Below are 23,896 nucleotides of genomic sequence, written 5' to 3'. Positions count from 1 at the left end.
GGAGGTGGAGGCTGCAGCGAGCGGAGATCATTGCACTCCAGCCTGGGCGATGGCACAAACAAAGAAACAAACAAACCCATTAGAAATGTAAAGAAATTGACCACAGAAGTTCAGGAGACTCCTGTTACTCCACGTTTTTATATTCACTGTGTCCCGTAACCGCCCGCGAAGTTGCATGGCTGTGTTTCAGTCAGGTTTTGTATTTGTCATGACTACATAGTTCTCAGTACCTTTTCTAGTAATTTTTAGCCTGTTCTCATTTTTTTTTTGTATGAAATATACTGGGAATTCACATTATGGATGCAGGAAGCTGTAGTATGAATATAAATATCTAGGATTTGACGTGAATGCGTACGTGCTTTGCCCTCTCATTTTTTTGTGTTCTGGGTTAATAACCCCACTGCACAGATGTGATACTGTCTACAACATTCCTTCCTTTTTGTTTCGCCTGTTTCTTCTGCTGTACTAAGCTACATGAGAGTAGCATTTTGGCTTGGTCACTGCTGTATCCTTAGTGTCTAAGACAAGGCTGGACACAAGTAAGGTGTTCTAAGAATATTTAATGAAAATATGATGCTGGTAGTTCTCTGCCTCAAATCCTTTTGGAAGTAAAATGATTGTTTTAGGATATTTTAGGCTGTAAGTTGCAGGAAACCAAATTCAACCATCTTAAGTGATAAACCCATCATGCTGCTTAGTAGAAAGTCTTGGGTAAGGGTGGGTTTGGGGGTTGGTTAAGTGGCTCAGCAGTGTGAGCTCTGCTGTCTCTGCGTCAGCTGCCCCCAGCCGGTTCCTCATGGTCAGAAGGTGGCTGCCAGCACAGTGAGCAGCAGTGTGCTTCCCTGTTAACATCATCTGAGAGACAGGGAGACTGGCTTTTGTTTGCTGGGGATTGTATGTTTGAGAACCTAAATGTGGTAGAGAAAGATTGGGGAAAAATGAAAAACATTTCGTTTCTTGGTAAGGACAGATAGCATGAATTGAAAAAAACTGCAAAGAGAGCAAGAAGCTTCAGCGTGCATGATTTTGGAGATGCCGGAGTATGGGGTGACTGAGGCTTGTGGCACTCTTTTTAAAGGTTTGGAGAAAGATGAGAAGTCAGCCATGCTTAGATATGGGGAAGGAGCTACATTAGAGACTCATTTGTTCTTCTGAGGTGCCCACTTGCGCTTTTGCTAACCTTACCAACCTTAGTGCCTTAAAGAAATAGCTAAAAAAGCTAAAGCAAGGCCAGGCGCGGTGGCTCATGCCTGTAATCCCAGCACTTTGGGAGACCGAGGTGGGCATATCACGAGGTCAGGAGATCGAGACCATCCTGGCTAACATGGTGAAACCCCGTCTTTACTGAAAATACAAGAAAAAATTAGCCGGGCTTGGTGGCGGGCACCTGTAGTCCCAGCTACTTGGGAGGCTGATGCAGGAGAATGGCGTGAACCCAGGAGGCGGAGCTTGCAGTGAGCCGAGATCGCGCCACTGCACTCCAGCCTGGGTGACAGAGCAAGACTCCGTCTCAAAAAAAAAAAAAAAAAAAAAAAAAAAGCTAAAGCAGAAAACAAAAGTGGCCCATGGTCTCAGCTTCCAGATAATAACTATTGGTTTCAAAAAATAAAATGGGCTGGGTGCGGTGGCTCATGCCTGTAATCCCAGCACTTTGGGAGGCCGAGGCAGGTGGGTCACCTGAGGTCAGGAGTTCGAGACCAGCCTGACCAATATGGTGAAACCCCGTCTTTGCTAAAAATACAAAAATCAGCCGGGCATGGTGGCATGCTCCTGTTGTCCCAGCTACTCGGGGAGGCTGAGACAGGAAAATTGCTTGAACCTGGAGGGCGGAGGTTGCAGTGAGCTGAGATCGCGCCACTGCACTCCAGCCTGGACATCGCAGCAAGAATCCATCTCACACACAAAAAAGCATGCAAACTGTTAACTGTTTCAAACAGTACAGAAAGGGGTAATGGGACCAATCACCCTCTTTGTTCTGTGACACACACAGAATCGCCTCATTTTGTTTCCAGAGACACATCTTTCACAGGTTTTAGGATTCCTCCCAGGAGGCAGCCTGCAGCACATGCTGCTCCGCCTTGCCTGCCTGGTGATCTGTCCTGTGTGGAGGTACCCGCTCAGCAGTCCTCCGTCGTGGGGCATGTTGGCGCGCTTCTGCAGTATGTGTGATGTTGCCGCGAGTGTTTATATATATATCTGTGTTGGTGAACCTCTGCACATATCTCAGTGAGGCAAATTCCTAGTCATGGTGAGATTGCTGAGGCAAAGTATATGAACTATTAAAGTTTCAATAGATTTTGTCAAATTTCCCTTTGGAAAGGTTGCATCAGTTTTCTTTCTGCCATTGTGCTTTCTCCTTGCTGGGTGTCTTGGAGGTTTTCATTTGTGCCCACCTGATAGGTACAGTAGTTTACTGTACAGTTGGAATTGTATCTGTTGAATTGAGTGGGAAATTCAGTGTCTTTTTACGAGTTTGTTGTTCTTTTTTCTGTGTGTTCTTTTTTCTGTGAACTGCTAAATTATTGCCTTTTCTGTATGATATGTGTGAACTTTGTAAGTGAAGGAAATAAGCTCCTTGCTGCCATATGGTTATGAATATTTCTTCTTTTTTTTTTTTTTTTTGAGACAGAGTCTTACTCTGTTGCCCAGGCTGGAGTGCAGTGGTGCAATCTCGGCTCACCGCATACTCCGCCTCCTGGGTTCAAGCAATTCTCCTACCTCAGCCTCCTGAGTAGCTGGGATTACAGGCACGGACCACCACACCTGGCTAATTTTTATATTTTTAGTAGAGACGGGGTTTCACCATGTTGGTCAGGCTGGTCTCAAACTCCTGACCTCCTGATCCGCCCACCTCGGCCTCCCAAAGTGCTGGGATTACAGGCATGAGCTGCTGCACCCGGCCAATTTTTGTATTTTTAGTAGAGATGAGGTTTCACCATGTTGGCCAGGCTGGTCTCGAATTCCTGACCTCGGGTGATCCACCCTCCTCGGCCTGAGCCACCGTGCCCAGCCGTGACTGTTTCTTCTAATTTATCACTTTTAAAGTCTCATTTAACTTTTTTTCCATACAGAAGATTTAAATTTTTATGGAGTTGACTTTATGAACCTTTTTCTTGATGATTTTTGTTTTTTTGCCCTGACCTGGCCACTCCATGTCACTCACTGCTGACACCAGTGCAGCACCCCTGCCTGGGCCATGTGGACCCCACTGGGAACGCCAAATGTAGGCACCTCAGGGCTCCAGCAAGCCACGAGAATCCCCCATGTCCTTGACAGAGCTAAATCCTATGTCCCTGGGGCTGCTTTATGTTTGTTGAGTGGTGTTAGACTCAGTCAGGTGGGCTGGGTGGTGAGGCTGAAGGCGAGTGTGGGAGGAAGGGAGGGGGTACAGAGTGCGGGGCACATGAACCCCAATGAGGAGGTATTTGTTAAATGCCAGGGGGGCACTGAGCTAAAATGGCCTTGGGCCCTTCCTCAGCTGATGCTGAAGGGGATAAGGATAGAGACTCGGGCCGGACAGGCTATTCTCTTTCTGGGTATGATTTTGAACCTGCCTGTTCTTGTTCTGTAGGTGAAGAGATGGCGTTTGTGAAGAGTGGCTGGTTGCTGCGACAGAGTGAGTACAGGATGTGCGGCCTGCGATCGGCATTGCCGAAGGGCAGTCTCTATTTCTGTTTGCTTAAAGTTGATCATATTTAAAAGCAAATAACAAAGTTTTATGAGTGCTATGGCCTTGAGTTTCCCCTTGGACATTCCTAGATCTCTGTGAACTGTCTTGCACACCACGGAGCTCCTCCTTGGTTGCTGAGTTGACAGGAACCAGGAAATGATGGCAGTCCCTGCTGCTTTCGCTCTCCTCACTAGCATGCTTTACTTTTTAATTTTAATTTATTTTATTTATTTATTTTTTGAGGCAGAGTTTCACTCTTGTTGTGGAGTGCAGTGGCGCGATCTCGGCTCACCGCAGCCTCCGCTTCCTGGGTTCAAGTGATTCTCCTGCCTCAGCCTCCCGAGTAGCTGGGATCACAGGCACACACCACCATGCCCGGCTAATTTTGTATTTTTAGTAGAGAAGGGGTTTCTCCATGTTGGCCAGGCTGGTCTCAAACTCCCGACCTCAGGCGATCTGCCCGCCTGGGTTCCCAAAGTGTTGGGATTACAAGCGTGAGCCACCGTGCCCAGCTGCATGCTTTATTATTAATGATGGATCTGGGACTGCCTGGATCTAACTGAGCCCAGCTGAGATACTGGAACAGAGGTGCTGGTCACTCTGCCTCTCTTATCTGGGGATTGAGCAGTGACTCAGATTCTCAAATATTGGAGTCTTTGTAATTATGTGGCTGAAGAGTTGATCTGAGGCAATGAGTTCATCTAAAACCAAAACTTTTGTGTCTCCAAAAGGACTAGAGATAAGAGACTCAGTTCTTTTTTTATGGGATTGAGATCCACTTTCCTAGGCTTATCTCTGCAAACCTGTCTTTCATACACTGTCTGCTTATCTCTGAGGCTGTCACTCCAGGTGGGATTCATACTGTGTTTTATTTTTATTTATTTATTTATTTATTTTTGAGATGGAATTTTGCTCTTGTTGCCCAGGCGCGATCTTGGCTCACTGCAACCTCCGCATCCCAGGTTCAAGTAATTCTCCTGCCTCAGCCTCCCGAGTAGCCGGGATTACAGGCGCACGCCACCATGCCTGGCTAATTTTGTATTTTTAGTAGAGACGGAGTTTCTCCATGTTGAGCCTGGTCTCGAACTCCTGACCTCAGGTGATCTGCCCGCCTCGGCCTCCCAAAGTGCTGGGATTACAGGCAAAGTGCTGGGATTACAGGCGTGAGCCACCGCGCCCGGCCTCATACTGTGTTTTAAAGTGGGAAGAACCAGTCTTATTTATTAAAAAAAGCAAGCAGAATATTCTGCTATACTAGAAAGAGTGAAGTTAAGGGAAAAGTGACTACCATGTCATTTATGATTCTAGTCAAAAACTGAGCTGTATCACATACCATTGATTGTTCAGAGACTTGAGTTTATCTATGAGGGTTACTTTCAGAAATTTAGCTAAGGTCAAGTCTACCAGTAAGAATTGATGGCATACCTGAGATGGTTTATCAAAACTATTGTTTACGAATTGTTTGTGTTCCTGTTAAATAGATTTTATGTATATATTCTTAATTCTCACAACAGCTGTATGAGAGGTAAGTGGTATTATTTCCAGTTGAAGAAATTGAGATTCAGTGAGGTTAGGTACTTGTCTAAGTGTAAACTGTGGGTGACAAACCTACATTCAAAGTCAGGACTGTGTGATTTCAACACTGACATTATATGCACCCAGAGACCGGTCTTCAGCCTGTGTGTCTGTGACTAGTTCCATGTTCCCAACCTGGAGCTGAACTGTATGTCCCCTTGTCTGTTAGTCCTGTAGTCTTAGAATAGACAAAGGTGTCGTAATGTTAGCTTCACAAAGAAAGTCCTGGCTTGTTGAAGTCTAGCCCAAGTTTCCTAGTCTTGGGTTTTGTGGTCTCAACCTCCCCATGGTCAGGGGACATGGGGACCCTTGCTCAGACCTTGAGGGTGTGCCCTCCTTTGGCTCTTTGGATGTCCTTTGCCACACCCTTGTTTGAGGGCAAGCTTTCCCTTTTCCACCACAACTTGAAGCAAGTGCTCTGTCAACATAGTGATCAGTGACTCTTTTGACAATTTTGTGCTCCCCATCACGCCTAGCATGGTGATGTACACAAAATAGATGTACTTTAAATAAGTCACATAGACTTTTCCAGTGTTCTGGTCCATGGGTGTTTCAGAAGTGTGTATTCAGACGATTTACTCTGTATATAACCCCATCCCCATATGTATGGGTTAATTTTCCTTCTTTCCTGAAAGTAGAAGTATCAATGCCAGTAAAACGAGGTGAGATACATTACATTCACGGGGTTGTAGAGCAGCAGAGATACACATGTGATGTGGTCACATGTAGGCAAAGCCAGCCTCGGGACTTCTTTTCCTGCCATTGCCACATATACTGTTGGGACCCAGTCCTGGCCTCTGGAGGACAGCCTGACTTGGGAGTCTGCAGCCAGGGCTTTGATGGCAGGTGAGATACTTGGGCAGAACTCCCTGACCCAGTGGTTCCACCTGTCTCTGTGTTTCTGTGGCTCTATTTAGTAGGGCTTTTTGTTTGTTTGAGACAGAGTCTTGCTTTGTCGCCCAGGCTGGAGTGCAATGGCATGATCTCAACTTACTGCAACCTCTGCCTCCTGGCTTCAAGCAATTTTCCTGCTTCAGCCTCCTGAGTAGCTGGGATTACAGGTGTGCGCCACCATGCCAGGCTAATTTTTATATCTTTAGTAGAGATGGGATTTCACCATGTTGGCCTTGCTGGTCTTGAACTTCTGACCTCCTGGTCCACCCCCCCCTGCCCTCGGCCTCCCAAAGTGCTAGGATTACAGGCATGAGCCACTGTGCCTGGCTTTTTTTTTTTTCTTTTTAAGACAGGGTCTTGCTCTGTTGCCTAGGCTGGAGTGCAGTGGCGTGATAACTGCTCACTACAGCCTTGATCTTCCAGGTTCAGGTGGTCCTCCTGACTCAGACTCCCAAGTAGCTGGGACTGCTGGCTTGTGTTAGCATGTCTGGCTATTTTTCTCTTTGTAGAGACGGGATCTTGCTTTGTAGTCCAGGCTGGTCTCAAACTCCTGGGCTCAGGTGATCCTTCCACTTCAGCCTCCCAAAGTGCTGGAATTACAGATATGAGCCATTGCGCCCAGCCTATTTGGTAGTTTCTGCACAGCTCAGGTAGTCAGTCAAGTGGATGCTTGGGTATCACTTAGTGGTCAGTTAGGCAAGTGCAGTGGACACCCCTCCTGGTGAGGAGAGTGCCTGATACTACTGGCAGGAAAGCCGAATGGCGCATATCTGGTTGACACCAGTTGCAGGCACGGCAACATAAAGGGAAGTACACGAAATGGGATTGTGTGTGTTGGCCAAGAATGGGATGAGGCGTACAGGAACAGAAGGTGTAGTGGGCAGTGAATGGATGTAAGGAAGGTAAAGAGATGACCAGAGCTACAACTGGCCTTTAAGTCCACTGCAGGGGTTTTCCCTTCATGCAATCAAGGAAATTACTGTTTTATATACCAAGTTAAAGGAAATTACTGTTTTATATACCACGTTAAATACCTGGTCCAAGATCACAAATGAAAGATTGAATTTGCTCAAGCTGACAGAAGTACGTGAGGTAGTAGGATGTGCACAGCATGGGAGGCCAGGCAGGGCCTGGTCTATATCCTGCTGTGCTCATTTATCCAGTGTATGCATCAGGAAGGGGGAGCCTTCCACACTGTGGGCTTCTGTGGGAAATGGTAGGAAAGAGTATCTGTGAAAACTCTTAAGGACAAAGGAAAAAAAACGTGTTTTTTCTTTTTTTTTTTTGAGACGGAGTCTTGCTCTGTCCCCCAGGTTGGAGGGCAGTGGTGCGATCTTGGCTCACTGCAACCTCCACCTCCTGCGTTCAAGCGATTCTCCTGCCTCAGCCTCCCTAGTAGCTGGGATTACAGGTACGAGCCACCACGCCCAGCTAATTTTTTGTATTTTTAGAGATGGGATTTCACCATCGTGGCCAGGCTGCTCTCGAATTCCTGGCCTCAAGTGATCCATCTGCCTCGGCCTCCCAAAGTGCTGGGATTACACGCGTGAACCACCGTGCCTGGCCAAAACGTGTTTTTTCAAAAGAGAAAGATATTATTTTTATTTGCATATAGAGACTTCACAGTCCAGCATTTTCTGATCAATCTAGCAAATTTAGACAATATTTGGAAATTTAGAAAGTTGAAAAGTTTGAGAGGTTTAAAGTTTAGTACTGTATGAGGAATTAAATGTTAGATATGTTTCATTTGCTGAAAAGCAAGCTTTTTAATAGAAACCCTAACCGGAAAGTGTTGGAACTTCTAAGTTGGTTGGCAGCATTCTCTGTTGACAGTGTGTGCTGCATGCAGCCTGTTAAGGCACCAGTGGGCGGGCCCTGTGCTCTGCTTTCCCTTTCATTGTGAGGGACTGCTTTGGGTAATTCTATACAGGTGTAATTAAGGGGCCAGGGGAAGAGTTCTTTTTGTTTCTGCTGTGAATTAGAGGACTATGTCCTTGCTCTTTTGGCGCAAAGCCAACCTTTCAGATTTCTAAATTTTGAAAGCTGAGCATGGTGGCATGTGCCTGTAGTCGCAGCTAAACAGGAGGCTGAAATGGGAGGATTGCTTGAGCCCAGGAGTTCAAGGCTGCAGTGAGCTATGATCATGTTTGTGAATAGCCACTGCATTCCAACTTGGGCGAAATAGTAAGACTGTCTCTAAAAAAAAAAAACAACCGTACTATTTTTTTTTCTAGGTACTATTTTGAAGCGCTGGAAGAAGAACTGGTTTGATCTGTGGTCGGATGGTCACCTGATCTATTATGATGACCAGACTCGGCAGAATGTGGAGGATAAGGTCCACATGCCAATGGACTGCATCAACATCCGCACGGGGCAGGAATGTCGGGGTAAGCTGGCCTGTCTTGGCCAACTTCTGTCTTCTGCTCTTCCTCTGTCTTGCTGGGAGCTTGGTCCTCTTCCTTCCCTGTTCTGCTTTCATTAACAGATTGAAGAAGGGCTCCATCTCAGAGGGGCGACCACAGTGGGGCCCCAGGCACTTAGATTGTGAACCACATGGTCGGGAAATATCGCTGTTCTCAGTCCACGTCCCTCGTTCTCGTGGAGAGGGAGCCAGAGCTCTGGGAACCTCAGGAAGCACAGGCCACCCTAGACTGCGTTGATTTTGTACTCAGAAACTGGCTTCTGTTTGATGGTGACTCCAGTCAATTGCTTAAAATCCGGGATGTTGGCCAGGCATGGTGGCTCATGCCTGTAATCCCAGCACTTTGGGAGGCCGAGGTGGGTGGATCACGAGGGCAGGAGTTCAAGACCATCCTGGCCAAGATGGTGAAACCCCAACTCTACTAAAAATACAAAAAAATTAGCCGGGTGTGGTGGCAGGTGCCTGTAATCTGGCTACTCAGGAGGCTGAGGTAGAGAATTGCTTGAACCCGGGAGTCAGAGGTTGCAGTGAGCCCAATATATTTTGTGGACGTCATCTTGGCAGCTGGTCTTGTCAGTCAGCCTAGCTATGTTCTTTCTGCATTCTTGGAAAGGCAGAGGGTTCTTTCATAGATGTAGCACTTGATTTATTGTCTAGTCCTTTGCTTCTCTGAGCTGGTAGTTCTTAGAAAATGTAAGAAGAAATCCTGAAAAAAGTTCCTTTATTCTGCTTATTTTTCATAGATACTCAGCCCCCGGATGGAAAGTCAAAAGACTGCATGCTCCAGATTGTTTGTCGAGATGGGAAAACAATTAGTCTTTGTGCAGAAAGCACAGATGATTGCTTGTAAGTTTTGCTTTCTTATGTGTTTAATTTAAAAAGTATTTTCTATTTTAACTTCTGATTACCAAAAAATGAAAAGAAAGGGCGTGGAGTTTTCTTTCAGGCATCAGAATAAGGGACTCAGTGGATGTATGAGAGAAATGCAAGAGTCGCTTTTCCAATTCTAGTTTCTGCCTCTCTCAGACTGCCTAGGCCGATCCCATTGTGGTGAAAATGGCAGAAAGGAATAGCAGTCTCATCATGCTGTCTTTCATTATTAGATTCACAGTGGGTAACGGGCATAGTTGAAATAAAATGACCAGAAAAGCAAGAAAGTAAAGAGTAAGGAAACTGTCAGTTCCTAGGGCTGCTGTCACAAATTGCTGAACACTGAGTGACGGAAATGGCAGAAATTCATTGTCTCATAGTTCTGGAGGCTGGAAGTCTGGAATCAGTGTGTCAGCAGATCCTTGCTCCCTCTGAGATGCTGGGTAGGATCCTTTCTTGCCTCTTCCTAGCTTCTGGTGGTTGCTGGTAGTCCTTGGTGTTCTTTGGCTGACAGCCACATCACTCCAGTCTCTGCCTCTGTTGTCACATGGCCTTCTTCGGCTGTGTCTGTGTCCAGAATTCTCTTTTCTTATAAAGGACACCAATCATAATGGATTAAGGACCCACCTTAATTCACTATGACCTTATCTTAATTTGATTCCATATGCAAATATCCTATTTCCACATAAGGTCCCATTTGAGGGTACTGGGGATTAGGATTTATACATATCTTTTTCATGAGGACACAATTCAACTCATAATAGAGACTTTTGAGAAAGATGGTGAAATGGATTAGAGATCATCTTCCCTGAGGGGAAAACATTTCAATGGTGCAACCAAATAAAGAAGTTTGATCTCAAGCACAAACTACAAACAGTTAAAGAAAGAAATAGATGATTCTACTGAGATGTTCCTCAATCCTACCCGAATCCCAGAAGCAGTGACAAGATGAGTTAATTAAATCTTGCAAATTTTCAGTATTACCCTGTAATCTGGAGTGATGCTGATTAAGTGTAAGTTACTTTTTGGAAAAGCTAGGGAAAAAATCCTTGAGAATGTGATGTCCTTGGGGCCTCAGCAGAGGCTGGACGGTTCTCCCAGGACTCATCATTGCAGGGCAGTGAAAGGCACTGAAGCTCACAGGAGTTGGGTAATTTTCTGTCTGGTGAAGTGAGCCCTAGCATGGGACATTCAAAGGAATATGCTCAGAAGAGAGTGTAGGACCCAGAATTTTCAGAAAAGACTTACTCGGTCTCAGAAGAAATGTCCTTCTCTTCTAGCCCTGTGCCCTCAGATTACAGAATGTTGATTGTGAGGGTAACACCTAGCCATCAAACTGTTGCTGGGCTGGACTGAGGTAGAACAGGGTGGAACTACCAGTTGATACCAGATTAGGTAGGAAGCGTGTCAAGGAGAAATAACTCATACTTTATGAGAGCAAACAGCAGTTTTAGATATCACTTCCCATGTTAAACGTGAGCAGGATGTGAAGAAGTGGCTTGGCAACTATGCAGATATACCATGAAGGAAAAATAAGAAAAGGAAAATGCAAGCCTCAGGAAAAGCACCTAGAGTGGAGGAAAATAAAACCCAAGAAACAGGAGCAGAGTCTTCAGGAATGCTTTCCTGGCCACCATATTTAAAATTGTATCTCCTTGTCCCCATACACACTCACCATCTATCAACTATTTATCTTGTTCATCATCTGCTTTCATTAGAATATATGCTGTGTGAGGGCAGAGATTTATGTTTCTTTTCTGCTCTTTTGTGTCTGTAACTTAGAAGGTCTGTCGCTGTCAAGAGGATGCCATTCACGTTATAATCTGATGAAAGTGGTCTTCCCTTGAATACAACCCCAAATGAAAAGTGAATCATTGGCATGGAGGAAAAGACTGGAGATACTCTCAGTGACGGGAAAAAGATGAAAAGATCAGAGATATGTTAGACTAAAAAAAGTTCAGAAAGATTATTGATGTCCATAAAGTGTACAACCCAAAAGAGAGAATTAGAAATCTAAGGCAAGAAAAATGTTCTGAAATAATCGAACTGAATTGGCAGACCAAAGTCCCTACTAGACTCTTCCACCTGATATGACAACAAAATCTATATAAGATATATGAATAATCCAGTATGATACCCTTTAGCAAAGTGAATGACAATGGTATGCCACATACAAAATCAGTTGGGGAATTTTGCAACTTAACTGCATTCCTTAGAAAGCTAGAACACTTGGGCTGGGTGTGGTGGCTCAAGCTTGTAATCCCAGCACTTTGGGAGGTCAAGGCGGATGGATCACCTGAGGTCAGGAGTTCGAGACCAGCCTGGCCAACATGGTGAAACCTCGTCTCTACTAAAAATACAAAAATTAGCCAGGCGTGGTGGCAGGCACCTGTAATCCCAGCTACTTGGGAGGCTGAGGCAGGAGAATGGCGTGAACCTGGGAGGTGGAGGTTGCGGTGAGCCAAGATCACACCACTGTACTCCAGCCTGGACAACAGAGTGAGACTCCATCTCAAAAAAAAAAAAAAAAAAGCCAGAACACTTGAAAATAAGTGAATGAATCTTTCAACTCAGGGAGATAGTAAAATGAGAATAAAACATAAAAGGAATTGATGAAGATAAGAGGGATAGGGTCAGTAAGAAAAGTAAGGGGTAAAGGAGTGAGGGAGTGCACAAGAGAACACTTTTTTGTTTTTGAGATGGAGTTTCGCTCTTGTTGCCCAGGCTAGAGTGCAATGGTATAATCTCCGCTCATTGCAACCTCTGCCTCCCGGGTTCAAGCACTTCTCCTGCCTCAGCCTCTGGAGTAGCTGAAATTACAGGCATGTGCCACCACGCCCAGCTAATTTTGTGTTTTTAGTAGAAGCTTGGTTTTACCATGTTGGCCAGGCTGGTCTCGAACTCCTGACCTCAGGTGATCACCTACCTTGACCTCCCGAAGTGCTGGGATTACAGGCGTGAGAGACTGCTTTTTGCCTATGAATTAAGAAAGCTCTTGTGATACTTAAGGTTCAGATATCTAGTTTTTTTTGACAATATAGTGTAAAGTTGGTAGGTATAGAGATTGTTAGAATCGTTTTGCAGGGCATTTTGGCAATACCTGCTGAAATAAATTATGTTTTTATCCTTTGATGTGGCATTTTCAGTCTTTGGAATTTGCCCTATGGAGATGTTTACATAAGAGTGCAAGGGTAATAGGGATGTTAATAGCATTCTTTTCTTCTTTTTTTTTTCTTGAGATAGAGCCCCTCTCTCTCATCCAGGCTAGAGTGCAGTGGTGTGATCTTGGCTCACTACAGCCTCGACCTCCCAGGCGCAAGCTATTCTCCCACCTCAGCCTCCCAAGTAGCTTGGACTGCAGGCATGCGCCACCATGCCCGGCTAATGTTTATATTTTTTGTAGAGCTAGGATTTCACTATGTTGCCCAGGCTGGTCTTGAACTCCTGGGCTCAAGTGATCCCCCTGCCTTGGCCTCCCATAGTGCTGGGATTACAGGCATGAGGCACTACATCCGGTCCCCAGCATTCTTTTTAATGTTGAAAAATTGCTAATCTAAATTTTTTACTCATATCGTGGAATATTATATAGCTGGTAAAAAGGAAGTAGATCTGTGTGTATGCCATGAACTGACAAAGCAAGTGGCAGTACATTTCACATTTATTAAAAAGTAAAGTAAAAAGTATAGTATAGATTATGTTTTAAATATTACATATCTATTATGTATGTAATTTTTAAAAATATATATTCCTAGTGCATGTCTCAAGTGGTTTGGGGCAAAGCCTGAAGACTTGTTTTTTAAACAGATCTTTTCAGGAATTCTGATGCCAGCCCAGGTTTCAGAATCATTGCAATGTTGGATTGCCTTAAATAAAGTACCCTTTTTCTTTTCTACAGGGCCTGGAAATTTACACTCCAAGATTCTAGGACAAACACAGTAAGTTGCTAATGGCAATCACCAATAATTTTTTTTTTTTTTTTTTTTTTTTTTTGACAAGGTGTCACTCTTTCACTCAGGCTTGAGTGCAGTGGTGCTGTCTCAGCTCACTGCAGCCTCTACCTCTCGGGCTCAAGTAGTCCTCCCACCTCAGCCTCCCCTTCCCAGTAGCTGGGACTATAGGCCCATGCTACCACGCCCAGCTTATTTGAAAAAATTTTTTCATAGAGACAAAGTCTCACTATATTACCCATGCTGGTATCCAACTTCTGGGCTCAAGTGATCCTCCCACTTTCGCCTCCCAAAGTGCTGGGATTACAGGCATGAGCCACCACACGCGGCCACCAGTAATGTTTTCACATGGTCTTGTGTAACAATTGGAGAATGGGGAAAACGGGTTTCTTGACCATCTGGCCACAAATGGGCAGGTAGTGCTGGGCAGGGCGCCTTTTGCCAACAGTGAGCAAGCTGGGTTTGTCAAATGTTTTGGCAGGAGGCACCCTGCTCATACAGGCATGCTTGTTCCAGTGTTGCTTTCTAGAAATGCTTGTATTTCTCAAAGTTCTGCAACACTTGGAATTGTGCTGTGGTTTGCAGTAAAGGCTTAGAAAGAACTGCAGGATCCTTTTCACGCATAGGAGCTCAGCCTGTGAAACAAACATTTTTGTGACTTGTACTTGTCTCTCGTCCTGTTTCTGGCCTTAGGAGGTCACTGAGACAGTGAACCTCATTTGTAGAGCCTCGTAATGCCGTCTTTATCTGTCAGTGATCAAGGGAGTGTGTTACTCTGGTCAGAGTTTTCATTCTTTAGATGGGATTTTTCCCTCCTTTATTTCTGTAAGAAAAGAAGAAGGTGGATCAAGCTTACAGAAGAATGTGTGCATGTGGGAGAAGAAAGTAAAAGGCTTAATATCCTAATAGCGTCAGTGTTCTCTTCCTTTGTTAGCACACAACAACTTCATTCTAAGCTTACTCTACAGCCGCAGTTACCTTTTCTTCATGAAAATCCCTTTTTTTTTTGGGGGGGGGGTAAAATTAGTATTAACAATCCATACAGTTAAGGGCAAGCTCCCCAAATGATTCTTTGTGTGGATTTTTTTTTTTTTTGAGACAGTCTCGCTCTGTCGCCCAGGCCAGAGTGCAGTGGAGCGATCTCGGCTCACTGCAACCTCTGCCTCCTGGGTTCAAGCAGTTCTCCTGCCTCAGAATCCTGAATAGCTGGGATTACAGGCACGTGCCACCACGCCCAGCTAATTTTTGTATTTTTAGGAGAGATGGGGTTTCATCATGTTGGTCAGGCTGGTCTCAACTCCTGACCTAGTGATCTGCCTGCCTTGACCTCCCAAAATGCTGTGATTAAAGGCATGAGCCATTGCGCCTGGCCACTTTTTTTTTTAAGAGCTAACATGTTTTTCTTTAAATTATACTGGGGAGTAATTTAATGAAGAATTTTGTTTTTTAAGGTAAAAAACAGACTTATGTATAGGACATATCTCTTGATACATTTTAGATTGTAGAGTTTTTATTTGTGAATAAAGGACTGTTGAGAGTGCTGTAACATCTTTATTTTTTTGGAGACAGTCTCGCCTTGTTGCCTGGGCTGGAGTGCAGTGACTTGATCTTGGCTCACTGCAGTCTCGAGCTCCTGGGCTCGAGTGATCCTTGAGACTTAGCCTTCTGAGTAGCTGGGGCCATAAGCACCATGCCCAGTTAATTTCTTGTTTTTTGTAGAGATGAGCTCTCCCTCTGTTGCCTAGGCTGGCCTTGGAACTCCTGGGCTCTAGCGATCCTCTCACCCAGCCTCCCCAAAGTGTTGGGATTACAGGTGTGAGCCATTGCACCTGGCCTGATGTAACATCTTTTAAAAGGCATTGGGTAACAGTGGGGCCTCTGAGTGCCTTCCTGGCTGTGAGAGCTGTAGTCCTGTTAGGGGCCGAGTGAGGACCACTTTGCTCTTGCATTTAGAGGATACCAGAATAGGGGTGGGGGCCCCCACTGGACTGGGGGAATTTTTCCTGTTTTGCAGAGAGCTATGTATCTTTTTGTTTTTTAAAATTTTTAATTTGCTAAATAAAAGGGACAATGCACAGCATCGAGCACACAGCTGCTGGGAAGCTGTCCTGTCCTCACCCTCTCCTGTCTCCCTCAGGCGTATGTGGGCTCTGCAGTCATGACCGATGAGACATCCGTGGTTTCCTCACCTCCACCATACACGGCCTATGCTGCACCGGCCCCTGAGGTAGGGAGAACCCTGAGCCTCCAGGTGAGGGAAGTTTGGGGTCTCTGCTGCTGTCCTGCTTAGTTTTGTTTTTTTAAATGAAATTAGAAATGTACTCTAAACCTTTTCTTCTTAAAACAGATGATTTCTTATCAACGTTTGTTTTCATGAAATGAAGCAACTATTTTATATAGTTCAGCACATTATAACGTGCTGTATTAATGTGTAACACGTTTTTAAGATAGATCTAAAAATGCATCATGTTAATGATAGTTGCTTTGGGTAATGAGATTTTGATGATCTGTAGTTTATATGGAATGAATTATTTGAATTCTCCTTATAGTCAGAAAAAAATGCTATATTTTAGGGAAAATAACCTTAAAAAATCATGTCAAATACATTGGGATGTCCTCTTGTTGGGGTGCTGACTGAGCTAGTGGAACGTATGTAAGTCTGTTGTGTGGAACACGCAGCTTTTAAAAAAATTGAATTTTGAAATAATTATAGATTCACAAGAAGTTGCAAAGGTAGCTTTGAGAGTCTCATGTGCTTTTTATGTGTTTTCCCCATTTGTTAATATTAGATCAAATTAAACCCAGGAATTTGGAATTGTTGTGGTATTTAAGAGTAATCCTGTGTCATTTTCTCATACGTGTAGATTGTGTAGCTACCACCTCAATCAAGATAAAGAATTCTTCACAAAATCTTCCTGCTGTGACACCCTTTAATAGTCATGCCATCCCTCTGCTTCCCTAAACCCTGTCAATCACTGAACTGTTCTCCAGCTCTATAGTTTTATCATTTCAACAATGTCATATCAATGAAATCATATAGCACGTGGTCTTGTGAGTTTAACGTATTTCACTCAGTATTTGCCCTTGAGATCTGTCCAAGTTGCTCTTTGTCAATAATCCTTTTTATTGCTGAGTGGTTTGTTTTTTTTTTTGAGATGGAGTCTTGCTCTATCGCCCAGGCTGGAGTGCAGTGGCTCGATCTCGGCTCACTGCAAGCTGCGCCTCCCAGGTTCTCGGCATTCTCCTGCCTCAGCCTCTCGAGTAGCTGGGACTACAGGCGCCCGCCACCACGCCCTGCTAATTTTTTGTATTTTTAGTAGAGACGGGGTTTCACCGTGTTAGCCAGGATGGTCTCAATCTCCTGACCTCATGGTCCGCCCACCTCGGCCTCCCAAAGTGCTGGGTTACAGGTGTCAGCCACTGCACCCGGCCCTTTTGAGATGGAGTTTCGCTTTTGTTGCCTATACTGGAGTGCAGTGGCACGATCTCGGCTCACCACAACCTCCACCTCCCGGGTTCAAGCGGTTCTCCTGCCTCAGCCTCCCAAAGAGCTAGGATTACAGGCATGAGCTGATTTATTGGCTTTTCCTTTTCTAGGTTGTGCTTTTGCTGTCAGGTTAAAACTTAACATGACAAACCTAGCCCAAGTTTCCTAAGATTTTCTCCTACATTATTTTCTGAAAGTTTTATAGTGAGGTTTTATAATTAGTCTGTATTAATTTTGAATTAATTTTTTATAAGATAGATGTCTCTTTCAGGGCTCTGTTGAGTGTATCTCTTTCTGAGGTCTGTGGTCTGCTCCATTGTTCTGTATTGTTACCTTCCTTTGATCCCACACAGTCTTAATTATTGCAGCTATATAAAAAGTCTTGGAACTGGGTGGACTGATCAACACCCTCTTTGTTCCTTTTGGAAATGTTTTAGCTATTCTGGTTCCATTAGCTTTCCATATACATTAGAATAAATTTGTGTATATCTACAATGAAATCTTGCAAGGCTTTTGCAGGAATTGCCTTAAACCTGTGTCATATTTATTTGGAGAGTAATGACATCTTTATTGAATGTTGAATCTTCCAGTTATAAACATGGACTGCATGTGTTTTTAGATCCTCTTTGATTTTTTTCATCAGCATTTTGAGGTTTTCAGTATAAAAATCCCATACATGTTTTGTTAGATTTATAAGTGTTTCAGTTTTTTTAGTGATTGCATATGGTATTACATTTTTAGTTTTAGTTTCCTTTGTTTACTGCCAGTATAGAGAAATAGAATTGATTTTTGTAGGTTGATCTTGCAGCTTGTAAACTTTCTCTTTTTTTTTGAGACAGAGTGTCTCTCTTATTGCCCAGGCTGGAGTGCAGTGGCGCGATCTTGGCTGACTGCACCCTCCGCCTCCTGGGTTCAAGCGATTCTCCTGCCTCAGCCTCCTGAGTAGCCGGGATTACAGGCACGTGCCACCACACTAATTTTTTTGTATTTTTAGTAGAGATGGGGTTTCACCATGATGGCCAGGCTAGTTTCGAACTCCTGACCACAGGTGATCCACCTGCCTTAGCCTTCCAAAGTGCTGGGATTACAGGCATGAGCCATGGTGCCTGGTCGGCGCCTGTAAACTTTCTAAGCTCACTTACTCTATTTCCTTTTTCTGTAGATTCTTTGGGATATACTACATAGGCAATCATGTCATCTACAAATAGGAATCTGTTTTCTTTATAACCTTTATGCCTTCTGTTTCCTTACCTTGCCTTGTTGCCTTGGTTAGACCTTCAAATATTATGTAGAATAGCAGTAGTGAGAGAAGACATTCCTTGCCTTGTTCCTGATTTTAGGGGGGATGTATTCAGTGTTTTTTTTTGAGATGGAGTCTTGCTCTGTCGCCCAGGCTCTGGAGTGCAGTGGCGAGATCTCGGCTCACTGCAAGCTCCGCCTCCCGGGTTCACACCATTCTGCCTCAGCCTCTCTAGTAGTTGTGACTACAGGCACCTGCCACCATGCCCGGCTAATTTTTTAATTTTTTTTATTTTTAGTAGAGACGGGGTTTCACCATGTTAGCCAGGACGGTCTCGATCCCTGACCTTGTGATCCACCCACCTTGGCCTCCCAGAGTGCTAGGATTACAGGCGTGAGCCACCGCGCCTGGCCAGTGTATTCAGTTTTAAGTATGCATTCATTTATTATGAATGTACTGTTTAATTCAGTATTTAATTAGTACTGAATTCAGTATTTAGTTTTACATATGCATATATTTAGTATTTAATGCATTCATTAAGTATGCTGTTAGCTGCAGGTTTTTTATATTTATTCTTTATCAGGTTTAGGAATTCCCTTTTTCTAGTTTCCAGGAGTGTTTATCATGACTGGTTGTCAGTTGCTTGCCTGCCTGTCTTCCTGCCTCCTCCCTCCCTCCCTCCCTCCCTCTCTCCTTTCCCCCCTCCCGTCCCCTCTCCTCCTCTCCTCTCCTCTCTCCCCTGACCCCCTGAGAGATGAGGTCTCACTCTCTTGCCCAGGATGGAGTGCAGTGGTACTATCATTAGCTCACTTCAGCCTGGAATTCCTGGGCTGAGGCAATCCTCTTGCCTCAGCCTCCTGAGCCACCATGGCTGCAAAAAAAATTTTTTTTTTTTTTGTAGAGACAGGGTCTTGTTCTGTTGCCCAGGGTGGTCTTGAACTCCTGGCCTCAAACAATCCTCCTGCCTGGGCCTCCCAAAGTGATTTTGTTAAATACTTTTTCTACAGTAATTAATATGATCATGAGATTTTTCTTTTCTTTTTAGCCTGCTAATATGGTGGATTATAGTGTTTGGTTTTCACATACTGAACCAGCCTTGCATTCCTTGGAATAAAGCCTACTTGGTCATGGTGTATGATTCTTTTTATTTATTGCTGAATTCAGTTTGCTAATATTTGTTAAGGATTTTTGCATCTATATTTATGAGGGATATTGGTCTATAGTTTTCTTTTTTTGTACTTTGTTTTGTTTATCAAGGCAATACTGACCTTATAGAATAAATTGGAAAGTGTTTTCTGCTCTTTTCTTTTCTGGGAGAAATTGTGTAGAATTGGCATTAATTCTTCTTTAAAATTTGGTAGAAATCTCCAGTGAAACTGTCAGGGCCTGGAGATTTCTTTTTTGGGAGATTTTAAGTGACAACATCTTTTTTCTTTTTTTCTTTCTTTTCTTTTTTTTTTTTTGAGACGGAGTCTCACTCTTGTCGCCCAGGCTGGAGTGCAGTGGCGTGATCTCGGCTCACTGCAAGCTCCGCCTCCCGTGTTCACGCCATTCTTCTGCCTCAGCCTCCTGAGTAGCTGGGACTACAGGCGCCTGCCACCACGCCCGGCTAATTTTTTTGTATTTTTAGTAGAGACGGGGTTTCACCGTGTTAGCCAGGATGGTCTCGATCTCCTGACCTCGTGATCTGCCCGCCTCGGCCTCCCAGAGTGCTGGGATTACAGGCGTGAGCCACTGTGCCCGGCCTCTTTTTACTTTTTTTGTCTTAACCAACACACATCTATTCGTCACAGTTCTGGAGGCTGAAAGCCCAAGGTCAAGGTGTTGGGCAGCATTGGTTCTCCTGAGGCCCCTCCTGCGCTTGCACATGGCCTCCTCCTCCCTGTATCCTCACATGACCTTTCTTCTGGGTCCACCGCAGATACAGCTTTCTTATTAGTGACTGGTCTACTCAAATTCTCTAGTTTGTATGGAGTAGGTTTTGACAGTTTGTAGTTTTTGTGGAATTGTTCCTTTTCTTATAGGTTGTCTGACTTAGATGTGTAGAGTTCTTTATGGTGTTTGGTGTTTTCTTATTATCCTTGTGATGTCTGCAGAGTCTATAGTAAAAATCCTCCAGTTCATTCATTCCTGATACTGGTAATTTGTCTTTGCTCTTTTTGACAGTTTACTAAAGGTTTTATTAATTTTATGAATAGTTTCAAAGAAATAGCTTTTCGTTTTGTTCACTTTTTCTGTCTCTCAATTTCATTGATTCTATTCTTTTATTTCCTTCCTTCTGCTTGCTCTGTGGACTTTGGTTTTCAAAAGTTTGACTATAATGTGTATTTGTGTGGATTTCTTTGGGATTATCCTGTTTGGTATTCATTCAGCTTCTTGAATATATAGGCTTGGGGTTTTGCTAAATTTGGGAAATTTTAAATCATTATTCTTGAGTGCTTTTCCAACCTCAGCCACCTTCTACTCTCCTTCTGGCACTCTGATAACATCCCTGTTAGTCTCATGTGTCCCAGAGATGCTCATTTTTTTTTTTTTTTTTTTTACTTCAATCTATTGTTCCTCTGTTGTGCTCTGATTGGGTAATTTCTACCCTTTATATTCATGTTTATGGATTCTTTCCTTTGTCATCTCCATTATGTTGTTGGGCCCATTCATTGAACTATTTAAATTGGTTATTGTATTTATTAGTTCTGAAATTTTTATTTGGTTATTCTTTATATCTTGATATATAAAAAATTGAATGTATGTCTTTATATACTTTTTACTGAGATTTTTGTTTTATGGTAGATATTTTATTTTTTTATTTATTTCAAGTGTGTTCATAATTGCTTGTTGAAAGGTTTTTATGATAGCTGCTTTAAAAATCTTTGTCATCTTTGTGTTAGTGTGTTTTGTTGTTGTCTTTTCTCATTTAGTTGAGGTCTTCCTGGTTCTTGGTATGATAAATGGCTTTTGATCAAAAGCTGGACATTTTAAGTACTGTAAGACTCTGAATCTTATTTAAATCTCATGTTTTAGCAGACCTCCTTCTGGGGAGCTGCTTTATTGCTGCCAGGTAGAGGTGGAAGTCCGGGCTTGCCTTGAGCCTCAGTTGACACCCATGGGCCAGGTTTCTTGTCACTGCAGAGGGGGTTGTGAATTTAGGTTCTGACTAGATCTCCACTGAGCCCACCCTGTCTGAGAAGAGGAAAGGCTCTTTCTTATTGCTTCCCCCATAGCCTCCACTGATACCATGATTGCCACTGAGAGGTCCTGAAAGGACTCACTTTCCACTTGGTCTCTGCTGATCCCATCTCAGTGGAATAGGGAGGGCACCGTATTTCTGCTGGGTGGGAGTGGGGTTCTGGCTCCCCACATGGTCTTCATGGACACCACCCAGCAGGATGGGGGTGTTTTGTTTCCATCTGGCGGGGAAGAAATTCTCAGCCCCCCACTCAGTCTTATTTGACGGTGTTCTGAAGGCCCGGCAGTGCCTTGCTATTTGGCCTGCTGAGCATGGAAATTCAGGCTCTTCACACTTGGCATTTGCTGATGTGAGGCTAAAGGCTTTTATGTGGTGGTTCCCTGGAGTAGAGAGGTTATTGTCTAAAAATGTTTTGTCTTGCTAGGTTGCCCCTTTCCTTCTTAGATTCTTTGTTAAAGAGAGCAGCTCTTCTCAGGGTCTTTTTGGTCTGCACTGATTGGCACTTCCAGCTTGCCACCTTCCCCATTATCTAGTTTGGGATGTGTGAAGCAAAAAGGAAACCCAGGTCTTCCCTCAGGTGCTAAAGTTCCTCTCCTGTCTGTCTTCTCTCTCTTCAGTCTTCTTGTGTTTGCTTTGTATATAATGACCAGAGATTGTAGCTGTACTTAGCAGGAGGACTACAAGAAAGAATGTCTACTCCATCTTCTAGAAGTGGGAGTCTTGTCTCCTGCTTTTGTAAGATAACAGGTTTAGATCTACACACAGGTTTGCCTGGCTACAACTCTGTTCTCCCTTATCAGAGCACTTGTCACAGAACGACATTAGTTGTGCAAGTATGTCTGATCTCCTCTCAACCTGTGAGTATGCAAGGAAGGCCAGTCTTTGATTTCAGTATTTCTCAGCACACAGTGGTCATTCACTGCCAGTGGAGGTGGGTCTGCTGCATGTTTCTCGCCATGTCTTTTCATAGGTGTGTGCAGCCAGAACACCATCAGTCACCTGCCCAGGTGCCACACTTCAGGGCACCCTCATCTTCCATATTGTGCCTGGAATTGCTGAACTTGGGCCAGAGAGGGTTCCGCTTCTAGGCTGGCTTTGCCTGCAGAATAGTGGTTTTGGTGAATCTCATTATCACCTGGTCCAACCTTATCATTTTACAGATGGGCAAAGGAAGGCCCAGGTGACTTACTGAAGGTCAGGTTAACAGCACAGCTGAATTGAAATCCAAATCTCATGCAAGTCCAGTTCTCTTCTTTTGTTGTGTTTTTCTGCCTTCTTCATTCTGTAGCCTGAAAGTGGACTCCAATTGTAGCTTTTGTTTGTTTTTTAGTAATTTTAAAACGGGGGGCCTAACCACACTGTTTCATGTTTTGTTTTGTTTTTTTTTAATTGACTGTTGAATTTTATTGATTGCAACCTGGAGACCACAATTTTAATACATTACCAGAGGTTTCACAATTGTATTTCTAATGGGCCTGTTTCTTTTCAGCAGGCTTACGGCTATGGGCCATACGGTGGTGCGTACCCGCCAGGAACTCAAGTTGTCTACGCTGCGAATGGGCAGGCGTATGCCGTGCCCTACCAGTACCCATATGCAGGTAACTCACGCCGGCCTTTAATTCCTCATTTCTCTCCATTTGCTGAGTAGACCAGAGAGACCTGTAAACGTTTTTATTTTTCAGTTTAAGGTTACATGAGCTATATTTTCTGGTTGTAGACTACAAATCACTCTGTTACTATGCTTTAAGAAAGCCTTTGGTAGTTTCATACTGCTCTGCAAAGCTACCGTAGGCTTGATTTTTAGAACTTGGCTTTTGTGTGTGGATTAGTTCTCAGAGAATTTTGTACTTATTGGGATTCACTTACATTAAGAAGCAACCAAAGTAAGAGGCCTATTTTAAGGGATGAGAGGTGACCTTTCAGCTGTTCTCCTTCTGGTGATGTCCTTGGAAAGTTGTCACTACTGAGGTGATGTTCTGTTTCACAGTGGAGTACAGGCCTGGAAGGGCTTGTATTTATTCTGGGCTTGGAGTCTGTTCTTTCTGTTCTTCACCTCACATGAAACACTTGGCAGGCATGAGTAACTGGTGTAGAGGTATCATGTCCAGGTCTCCTGGGCAAGGGGGTTGGCAGGGTGGAGGTGTGGGACAATGCTGGCCACTGCTGGAACTGCAGTGAGGGTGGGGAGGGCAGAGCTGTGGCCGATGGCCACTGTGAAGTGAGGCTGGGCAGGCGCAGTGGGCACAGCACCATAGTGCAGGATGCACAGGTGGGTGGGCTGGAGCCAGAGGCTGAGCTCAGGAGAGACAGGAATGTGGGGGTTTGCAGGAGGAGTAGTCGTCCCGGGCTGTGAGCAAAACTAGCATGGTGTCTCAGCGCAGAGGCAGTGGGAGACGAGCTGGTACCAGAAACGTGGGTCACTAATAGTGGTGCCCAGAGAAGTCAAGGAGGCCTCTGGGTTACAATCTTAGATGGTGTCCTTGTAGTTGTTGGTGGTTGCTTTGGCTTTTGATGCATTTAGCACTTAAAATGGATTCTGGAGTAGAAATAGAGAAATCTCATACTCCTGTGTTCTGGGAATCTGAGGCACATTCACTCAACTAGCAC

The 23,896-nt window shown here is 44.2% G+C and overlaps 1 protein-coding gene across 30 annotated transcripts in view; it reads left to right on the top strand.

The window, feature by feature from the left end:
• PLEKHB2 (pleckstrin homology domain containing B2) overlaps positions 1 to 23,896 on the top strand; it is a 49,482-nt gene that overhangs the window by 16,982 nt on the left and 8,604 nt on the right. For 6 of the 30 annotated variants that reach the window (XM_008978536.4, XM_008978567.4, XM_034954188.3 and 3 more), the window contains 6 exons: positions 3,572 to 3,616; positions 8,374 to 8,526; positions 9,305 to 9,407; positions 13,327 to 13,366; positions 15,516 to 15,605; positions 22,782 to 22,887. In XM_008978536.4, coding sequence (XP_008976784.1) covers positions 3,580 to 3,616; positions 8,374 to 8,526; positions 9,305 to 9,407; positions 13,327 to 13,366; positions 15,516 to 15,605; positions 22,782 to 22,887 — 529 coding nt within the window. In that variant the 5' untranslated portion in view covers positions 3,572 to 3,579. Of the gene's footprint in view, positions 1 to 3,571; positions 3,617 to 8,373; positions 8,527 to 9,304; positions 9,408 to 13,326; positions 13,367 to 15,515; positions 15,630 to 22,778; positions 22,888 to 23,896 lie in introns of all 30 variants that reach the window. The other 24 variants (XM_008978517.4, XM_034954185.3, XM_003806103.5 and 21 more) reach the window with 6 other exon arrangements.

The sequence above is a fragment of the Pan paniscus genome, chromosome 13, assembly GCF_029289425.2.
Source record: "Pan paniscus chromosome 13, NHGRI_mPanPan1-v2.0_pri, whole genome shotgun sequence".
NCBI classification, from domain to species: Eukaryota; Metazoa; Chordata; class Mammalia; order Primates; family Hominidae; genus Pan; species Pan paniscus.
This window is presented reverse-complemented; position numbering and strand designations above follow the sequence as displayed.